Source organism: Artemia franciscana, chromosome 15, assembly GCF_032884065.1.
Source record: "Artemia franciscana chromosome 15, ASM3288406v1, whole genome shotgun sequence".
Lineage (NCBI taxonomy): Eukaryota > Metazoa > Arthropoda > Branchiopoda > Anostraca > Artemiidae > Artemia > Artemia franciscana.
In genome coordinates this window covers 32,981,976-32,992,704 of record NC_088877.1, presented here as the reverse complement: position 1 = coordinate 32,992,704, position 10,729 = coordinate 32,981,976, and the positions used below count along the sequence as shown (strand labels likewise).

Below are 10,729 nucleotides of genomic sequence, written 5' to 3'. Positions count from 1 at the left end.
TTTTGGGGGCTTAAAAAGGGGTTGGATTTAGAAAGAATGCAGTTGAATTTTTTAAGCGTATATTAGGCCTTGATAATAAGTTTAATGGGTCAGTGTTGAGAGGGGATATAGAAATAAAGTGTATGAGACAGAGTAGATTAATTAGTATGGTTAAATATTGAGAAAAGGTTTCATCAATAGAAGATAATATGCTAGTTAAACAAGCATTTTTAATGATGCTTCAAGATAGGAGGAAGGATTCGTGGCCAAATCAGGTGAAGAATATATTAGACAGTACAGGGCTAGGTAATAGCTGGAATGAGGGAAAAAGGGATATGAGAGATGGTGGGATCTGTATATAGGTTAATTGTTACTAGGCTAGAATCACAGGAAGTTCAGGTTTGGCAAGCTGAGAAGGCCACCTTGCCGTCCGTTTGGATATATGCAGAGGTCAAGGAGAGCTGGGACGAAGAAATTTACCTAAAAATGGGATTGGCTCCGGATGATTTGAAATGGGCAATGTTTGTAAGGGTAAATTTTATGCCTCTTGAAGAACGTAGAAAAAATTTAGTGAAAAATAGATTGAGGTATGGTCCTTATAGTTGCCCTATGTGTGCAAAGATGGATGAGTTTTTGCATCATTTTGAGGGGATTGTAGGGAGTTAAGGGAGTTGCGCTTAGAAATATTTGGTAGAGAGGCTGGGGGAGGGATTGGATTTTGAAAGTTTTGGGAATTAGGTGTTACCAAAATATAAATAATATCGGAAAGTTCATCCGGGTAGGTATGAGGTATCGTGATGATTTCCTATAATAATTAGTTTTAGTGTCCGTTCAGTCTATGTTTTCTTTCTGTACATTTTTGCTTGTTTTGTGTATGTCACCATGGCCCCATTGGGCTTTCGTGTGAATAAATCTATCTATCTATCGATCTATCTATTGCTTCTTATCAGTATATTAAACTCGATAGGGTCAACATTATTAGGTCCTATTTTCAACCCTAGATGGAAGAATTTTTTTTAGGAACTATTTATGTAGCACTGAAAAAGGTTACTACTGGGTAGGAAAAATGTACCCAAGGAAAGCAGATTTACCAAAAAAAGAGATTTTTGAAGGAATTCGAAATATTCTGCAACAATAAAGAACTAATTCTAAAGGTGAATCTGGTGGAAAAGAAAACTGTTAATCATACAAATTTTGCAAAATAAATTATGCTCTTGACCAGGCTGAACATAATTAAGATTAAGTTTGCCATGAAAATCCCTTCTGATTTTGATCCTACCGACACTGTTTGGAAGAAATTCGTAAGTCGATTGAATCGATAATAGCCCGAGGGCTTCTCTAAATGATTTGTCTACAGTAAATCTAAAGGTGTTAAATCACAGAATGCACTTTTTCATTTAGAAGATCTAAAAACAAACTTGAAAATGAGTTTGGGCTTTCTTCGTCTGTTTTTAAAAAGTCCTTTTAACATAAATTAAGTTCTTAGGATGTCCAGATACAGCGCAATGATTTTAATATGAAAATTATGATTTTACAACAATTTTCAAAAGTGAATGTAAGAGACATAACACATTTAAAAAGCACAAAAAAAATTATTTCTTTATGTTTCTTTTTGTTTACGAAGCATTTCTAGATCAAATTACTCTATGAAAAAATTCATAGAAAATTCGACTATTTGAAAAAGGTGCTCCTCAAAATATAGGTGAGGAAATAGCTGGTTACCTCCCTTCCAGTTTGTGCCCCTTGTCCTGAGTTTAATAATTTAGGTTAGGATACAAATTTGACGAATATGTCACATATGTGATATAGTTAATATGTGATATATTTGGCTTCTTAAATGAGGTGTATTTGTCATCTTCCAAAAGCTATCGTTAAGAACTTCAAGAATAAATGGTTCTGACGGAGATGCTTTAGATTGGAAAGCTATTCCGGTAATAAATAAAAGAGATTCCAAGTAAGTTGACAGGAATCCTCCAAGGATACTCTGTTTGGAGTTGACAAATGGTATCATCAGTGTCAACCAATTACTACGTAATTGCCCAAATAATAGCGGAGAACATGAGACTAATTCCAGAACACATTTCCAGCCAATAGGAAAGCGTGTTGGGTATTGATGCCGTTAGAACCTCTTTCCAGTTGGAAAACTGGCAATCTTTAAACACGTCATTCTAATGAGTTTGTTTAAAGTTTTAACATTGTATTAGAGTTTGTGTTATGGCTGATCAAGGTTCAATATCAGGTAACCATTTGGAAAATTGTGAACCTGTCAAAGAATGTCTGGATAAGCTGGAAAATGACTTTACGAAGTCGTCGAAATTTTCAATAGCCAATCTTTTAGCTGAAAAAGTAAATGGACCATTTACTTCACTAAAGACAATGACAGATGCACTTTCTCAGAACTTTGAAGAAGTGGGTATAGATCTCTCACAAGGTACTAGCTATTCACATACTAGTTTTCAAAGTTTAGAGACTGTAGCAAATTTTGATAACCAAAGATCTTGTGCAGGGTCGAAAAGTGATGATGACAATGATGACCTTGATGATGGTGAAGATGTTGACGAAAAAGCTGTTTTAGATACTTATTCAGGTAAGTTTTACAGATCTATTTTCGATTCAGATTTTAACCCATCCGCTCCTGTAGTATCGTATTTATTTGGTTTAACTCCTTATGTTAAATAAAAAAAAAACAAGTTTTTTGAACTGAAAGTCATGAGAACGATTAATTCTTAACTCAAACAGAAATTATTACGTATATGAGGGGGTTCGCCTCCTCGTCAATACCTCGCTCTTTAAGCTAAAGTTCAAATTTTCTTTCACTTCTTTAAAAATAACCCCTGAATCACAAAGACCATTTAATTAGAATAAATAGCTCTTTCAAAGTACTAGAAAAAACTTTAGCGTAAAGAGTGGGGTATTGACGAGGGGTCGAACCCCCTCATATACGTAATAACTTCTGTTTGTTTTAAGTTTTATTGTTGCTCCTTACTTTCAGTTGAAACAACATTTTCTAGTTTAATTTCTGATCGTTTTTTAAATAATGCAGGAAAACCCAGCGCCCCCTTCATGGAGAATTCCCTTCCCCTGTGAAAAATTTCTCCATGTAAAGATCCTCCCACATAACCTTCTCACCCCAATCCCCACCAGAGAAAATCCCCACTGAAAATGTCAATATCTGAAAATGGAAATAGCCAATAATATATGTAAGCAATGGACAAAGTTCACAACTTGTAACCCTTCCCCCGGCGGCTCCAGGGGATTAATGCATCCTCAAAGACATAGCTAATAGGTTTTTCGACTATGTTGAACGAAATGACTATCTCAAAATTTTGATTGGGTGACTTCGGGAAAAATGAGAGTGGGAGGGGCCTAGTTTCCCTCCAATTTTTGGTTAGGACCGCTGGGTCAATAAAATCACCCCTGGGAAGAAAAAAAATAAATAAACACGCATCCGTGATCTTTCTTCTGGCAAAAATACGAAATTCCACATTTTTGCAGATAGGAGCTTGAAACCTCTCCAATAGGGTTCTCTGAATCTGATGATGGGATTTCAGTTAAGATTCTATGACTTTAGGGAGAGTTTCCACCTTAAAAAAAGGCACATATTCTAAGGCTCGTAGCTTTTGATGGATAAAGCTATCATCAATATGATCAATATGCATCTATTGCATATCCGATATGCAATAGATGCATATCAGATAAAACTGATATATTTGAAATCAGCATAAAAATCCAATTTTTAATGCATCTATTGGTATCAAAATTCTGTTTTTTAGAGTTTCGGTTACAATTAAGCCGGGTCACTCCTTACTTACACTTCGTTACCACGAACTGTTTGAATGGTTATACTACACCAATAAGGATTTTAGCTTAAGAAAATGTTCTGGCTGTTTTATTTTCTTATAATGATATCAAATTGGAAGCAAATGGAAGTTTTTTTTTAATTTTAAAATCATTTCTAATGTTACACATTTAAAACTGTTTCTAACAAATACTTCTCTTCCCTTTAACTATCGGCCTGAGCCCTCTGAAGATGGAGAAACCGTCGTAGCTGCTAATGCCTACCAAATCCAATTGGGCTTCATTAAGGTGATTTTTATTGACATGAATGTCAAGAAATTCAACCATTCTCTTACATAAGTCCGACCATTCAGGCACGTACACCCTACACCATAACTGTTGCAGTTAGCCAGTTTTTTATTAATTATATCGGCCAGCCTTGTATTAGATTAACAAAATAGTTTTATTAGAGTTTTGATATCCTTACCCCCTATCCTACAAAGGACTGATCAGGTGCACCCTTTAAAAGAGCAGAACTATGAGCCTTGTATTAACTCTCTCCCACCCCCTTTTTTGGTTTGTAGCCTAAGTTATAGCACGATTACTTACGACAAAAACTTTGAACCTTCGAACCATCAGGACATTATTTGTTACTTGTGACTTAGTTTCGTAGTTTCGACCCAAAGACCTTCATTGGACTTTGACTTGACTTGACTTTATTAACCAAAACGACTATACACAAAATTTGTACAAAGAAGACAGAGAGGCAACTCTTACGTCTCCTTTTATACTAAAGAAACATAAAAATAAATTGCACTTTAATAACTCTCACGGAGCACAGAGGAAGAAAGAAAGAAAGAAGAAACAAAGAAAGAAAGAAAGAGAAGAAAAAAACAAGAAAAAAGGAGAAAAACAAAGAAAACATTGACTCAAGGAGACAGGGAAGGGATTTACAAAACAAATTATAAATAAATCAATAATACATTCATTCCCCGCTGCTTTAGGCGGAAAGAACTATCTCTTTCAATTTCTTTTTATATATGCAGAGTAATGGTGATTCACTTGCTATATCAAATAGCTTGTATTTGTTGGCAATTTGTGAAAGTTGATATCTCAGACTCAGTCTTGATCTCTCATGTTTAACAAACGAGAAAATTTACTTATTCCTAGCTCTTGATAAATGGCTATGCTAATTTTCAACCAAAACTTTTAGGGTATGGAAAAAATGACCACTTAAGTTAATTCCAAATTAAGGTGAAAAATTTGTTCCAAATCAAAAATGCCCACAAATAAAAAAGATGTTTTAGTTTCAGATATTTTTTTTGTCTTCCTGGGGTGTTAAAAAATGGTCCAGGATTCTTAATGATTTAATTTGCTACAATTTGGAGTCCTCGTAAATGCGAAGGGAAAGTCAACATCCAGACAGTCGGGCAATTGAAAATAGCATTCAGCTAATGAAAAATATAAAGTCCTCATAATCTTGTACGGAAACAGAAACTTCGAGCAATGCAGACAACCAAGATTCCTGGACATTGTTGCCACAAGTTAAAGCACCAATATGTGCTTTAAACAACAAAGTTCAATCTATATAAATGCCTAAACATCTAAATACATCTACTCTTTTTATGGAAGAAATTCCAATATTAATAGTTTGAAATGACACACGCCTTACCGGCTTCGAAATTCTCCCAAAAACAATAAATTCCGACTTCTCTAGGTTAGTCATGAAACCAAGAATTTACATTCAGAACAACAGTTTCGAGGGACAATCGTAGGTCCTCCTAATTGCCCACCTTAAAACTAATTGCTTTGTCATCCCAAACAATATTGCCAATTCTTCTTCTGAAGGCATACAATTAGGAAGATCATTTATATAAATTTAAAAAAGTACCGGCCCCAATACAGACCCCGAGGTACCCCTTCACTTTCTAGAGGAAAAATATGAGACGAAGCCTCGCCAATTTTGACTTTTAGCATTGTTTCAGATAAATATCATTTCACAATATTTTCCAACTTATCAAGAAGAATTGCATTGTCTATTTTATCAAATTCCTTTTTTATGTCAAAAAATATAGTTGTTGCCAGATAAGAAATCTGGTAAGAAATTATGTAAAGCAGCTACAGCTTGCTCTGTTGACCTACAAGTCAAGAAACCATACTGAATGGGAGACAAATAATCTTTCCTTATCAGAGATGAAGTAAACCTACTCTTTACTATCTTTTCAAAAACTTTAGAAAGAGGTGATAAAATCGTAATATACCAGTAATTGTTTGGATTATCTTTGTCACCTTTTTTTAAATAAAGGTAAAACTTTAGCTACTTTAACACAATCTGGAAAAGAGGCATTTTTTATGCAAGAATTGAAAGTATATAAAAGCGGCTGAGAAATTACATCAGCTAAATCTTTAAACAGAGAAATCGACATACTTCCTATAGAAAATTCATCACTTCCTGTAGAACTTCCATTTTTCAAAATAATAACAGCTATTTGGTACTCCTAGAACTGGATAGAGTATATAAATATAATCATATCTACTTTATTTTGTAAATATTTTCTAAGATCATGTGTTCTATCAGAAATTTGATCCACCGCGTAATTTCCAACTTTCCTAAAATGGTCAGCAAATGCATTTGTTATTGATTCTCATCCGTTATTTTAACTCCTTCATCAACTGTAAAGTGAGATGGGATTTTTCTTATTTTAACATTTTCAATTTTTCATTTATTATTTTCCCTGTTTTCCGAGGTGAATCGCATTTTGATAATATTTTACTTCTGCCTCTCTGAGAACAAGATTAGCCAAGTTTTATATCTTTGAAAAATCTGCAATATTAATTTCATTTGGATACTGCATCTTCACCTTATACTGTCTATTTTTTTCTTTTATGCTCTTTAACAGGCTTTGAGTAACCCATGGCTTATGAGGTAAAACGTTACTTTTCCTTAATACCAAGGGACATACTCGCTCAAATATTTGGTTAAACTTGCTATATAATAAAGCAATTGGCTGATTCGTGCCTTCAATGTTTAACACATCAGTCCCATCTGTATCTTCTATTTTTACATTTATCTCATATATTTTTTCTGGTTAATTACCATTCTATAACTTTTATTTGGTCCCTTTTCAAGTTCCATTCTTAACACAGGGAAGTCTGAAACAACAACACAATGATTATATGTATCTTTCAAAATAATATGAGTAATAAGGTAATTATCAGATGTAAAAATATTATCAATAAGAGTTGCATGTTGGTCAAAAATTCTCGATGGTAGCAAGCAAGTAGGTAAGAAACCATGTAAAAATGATGTATGCAAAAATTCTAATTCTTTATTTGATGTTGAATCATTATGTCTTATCAAGTTAATATTAAAATCTCCCATTACATAAAACGTGTTGCTAAATGAGGGAATCTAACAATGACTCCTATTGTCTTAAAAACTCTTGAAGACTAGACGAAGGTGGCCGATGTACTACAATTACCAAAAACGTATTTTTTCTATCTTTCCCATCTGCTAAACAACTCTCAAATAACCTCTCAACATTCAAAATCATAAATTCATTACGTAAAGAAGATGTAGAAAAATCTCTTATAAAAAATACCAACTCCTCCCCGCTTATTCTGTTTCCAACTAGCATGAAAAATCCAATAATTTTTAAAATATCGATATGTATTATTTTCATCGAGAAATGTTTCACTTGTGTTGTCGACCTTTGAAAAACTCATATATCTTATTGTTACATCTTATAAGATTAAATGGAAGATATCTTAATGGCTAGAATTTCGGAACCATAAAACAAGACAAGGACATTAGGTGTTACTTTTCATTGATTTCAGTTGAGAGTAAACTATATATTCTGGTAAATGTCCCGATGACAAGAGTCTAGGGACCCTTTGGCTGTATCGTCTTTAGGCGAAGAAAAATCACAACATCTAAATCAGTTTTATTAGATTAAACAACCCGTTCTTTTAAATACCAAGACAACAAAAGTCCCCATCTCCCTCTCCTTACTATCCACATAGGTGGGATCGGATCTTGACCTTAAACAAGTAGGACCCTAGTTCTTACTTTCGACCGAGCTTTATTTGCATATGGCAATCCAATGTAGTAAAGGTTCTGATGACGAGAGTTTAAAAAGGGTAAAACCTGCAAAAGTAACAACTATGGCACTAACTCATACTTTTGCTCAAGTTTCGTCCGGATCTGAAAGCCTTTCTGCTAGATATCCCGATGAAAAGAACTTAGAGGTTCTTTTGGAACTCTCCCTTTCATTCCCTTATAAATTTTACGTCGGGTTCGGGTCCCCAAAAGCATAATGAGGACACTGGCTTCTACTTCCCACAGAATTTTGTGGTGATCCAACCCCTATTTTGATCCCTTATAAAATGATGTTCAGGTACCCAAAAACCGTAACTACGAGACTTATTCTCACTTGGTGCAAAGTTTTAGTGAGATCTAAAACTCTCTTCTGAGATACAAGGATTCAGGACTATATCTTTCCATCAAAAAGTTTGTGGTAAAAAGCTGTAAGCTAAGAATATTCCATGCCAACTGTAACTAAAACTAAAAGTGGATTGCAATATCAATCTATGCATAAAAAAAAATACTTTTCATGATGTTTTCAAACCATAAACAGTGCAACAGAGCTGTCTAAGTAAAAAGCGATATGGCTTTGATGTGTTATTTTCTTTTGACCGTGCCACTTTGCATGGAAGGAGTTATCGTTCAGAAAAGTTCAGAGAAAGCTCGTTTGATTGGAAATTGAACATTCTAGTGCCAACTTTTAGGAGTCGAAGGTTCTTAGAGGACAACCAGCCTCCCTCGTAAGTGCTTTTAGCTGCCACCATCAACGATCACATAGATCCGATCAAAATTCTGAGCTAGCCATTTTGTTTGATACCGGGTGTCAGTAAAGACTAAGGGCATTAAGTTGAAGCTTTCAGGGAATATTGAATTAAATCAATAGACGCTATGTGTATCAAGGTGGTTAAATGGGGACAAATGTAATCTATTAGCAACAGCTAAGGGTATTAAGTTGAAACTTTGAGAGTATTTTGAGCGGGGGTGTTGAACTGGATAAAAAGACACTATGTATATCCAGACTGTCAAAAGGGCGTATATATAATATATCGAAAAAGGCTTAGGGTATTACTTTGAAACTTTCAAGATTGTTGTTGGAGATGTGTTAATATTATTAAGTTGAAACTTTTAGGGTATGCTGAGAGGATATTGAATTAAACCAACAGGAAGATGTGGGGGAGAGTCAAATGCCTGAAAGACTACATTTTAATGCCCAAATTTTCTAACTATCTACGATTCTTCAAGTAATTATAAGAAAGATATGGGGATCAAGTAGGAATTTAGCTCTCAACTCCCTTCATTTAGTCTGAGGCTGACTAAGGGTGATGCCCTTATTCATGGTACGTGCTACATGGTGTTGTTTCCCTTCTTGTTGCAGAAAAGTGTTTCGCACAGTATTCAACTAAACAGATCTGCTTCGTATTTCATAAAATTATACCCAATAATATGTAAGTGTGCATCAGCTATTATGAAGAAGGGTGATGGATCATTTAGTAGGTCGGTAGGGGCACCTAAAAAGGTACTTTTGCTTCCCAAATATTCCAACTTTCATTAAGACTTGAGATAAATGTAGAAGGAGTTTGGGGGAAATTGGGGGGAGGGGGAATGACATGTAATCCCTCTTGATTCCTGAAAATTGTACAGTCTACGCCTTTAATATTAGTACAAGAGGAGGTGCGTAATAGTGCCATTTTTGATAATCTTTTTCTATAGAGCACAAAATATTATTTTCATATCCTTGACGGCAAAGAGATGAAAAAGAAGAGGTGGGCTGACGTGAGTGTCACCAAGAATTGTTTTGGAAGAGGGGGGGGGCTGGAAAGTACTAGCAAAAGCATTGTTTTCAGCGATTTTAAAGGGTAGTATTTTTCTTTTCCTATTTATATACCAGTGTTCAATGTATTTAAGAAAATGTATGCAATGACTTCAGTCGCATAGAAGATGCGGATGAACATCCATATGAACAGTTATACCCCTTTCCGTCCTCCCGAAACTATTTAATAAAATTTTATTAAGAGCTGATTCAGCGAAACTTCAGTTAGCACAAAATTTTCATTAAACATTCAAATTTCTCCAATATATTGCAGAAAAAAGAGAAAGGATTGCCACAAGCAACCATTTCGCAATTATTGATTTGCACAAAAACAGCATGAAATCGGATTTTATAGGCCCGGCAGCCCGCATTATATTTTGTTTAGGCCTAGGGATGATTTCGAGAATTATCAAAAAGTTAATGGAAAAAGTTTTTTTTCAAAACTATGAGAGGGGGCTGTCCCTCCTTAATCCCCTGCTGTTTACGCTAGAGGCTTTCTAACCAATTCTTTAAGAACAACTGCTCAAACACTAGGACCGTTGAATCAAAATAAGAAACACTTTAAAGCACTAGAAAACTTTAGCGTATTGAGCGAGGGATTGAGGTGGGGAGAGCCCCCCCCCCTCATTTACGGAGTTGCTTCTGTTCGTTTTCAGTTTTAATGTTGTTGCTTACTTTCAGTTGAAAAAAAAATATTTGATACATTTAAAGTTGAGACAGATTCGTTCTTATTTTTGTTTATAATATTGTGTAGGACGAAAAACAAACAACCCAGTCTCTTTCTCTGGGATTTTTCGAAATTTTGCAAACTCCAGAGAAATATTGTTTTTCTGTTTAACGATCTCCGGAACGAAAAATAGTTTAAATTTATGTCACTCCGTTACCGAAGGCTGGTGATCATAATAAAAAGAAAAAATAGAAATATATATATTTATGTGTTTGTGCTGTTGCATTGGCGATTTCTTTTTTCATTATATATATATATATATATATATATATATATATATATATATATATATATATATATATATATATATATATATATATATATATACATATATATAGGATTATAATAAAGG

At 34.3% G+C, this 10,729-nt stretch overlaps 1 protein-coding gene across 1 annotated transcript in view; it reads left to right on the top strand.

Annotated features, from left to right (window-relative positions):
* The first annotated feature begins 2,137 nt into the window (after positions 1–2,137).
* Positions 2,138–10,729, top strand: part of LOC136036629 (barH-like 1 homeobox protein) — a 28,062-nt gene continuing 19,470 nt past the window's right edge. Inside the window, exon 1 of the mRNA XM_065718930.1 lies at positions 2,138–2,566. Within this exon, the coding sequence (XP_065575002.1) occupies positions 2,194–2,566 (373 nt within the window). The 5' untranslated portion in view covers positions 2,138–2,193. The remainder of the gene's footprint in view (positions 2,567–10,729) is intronic.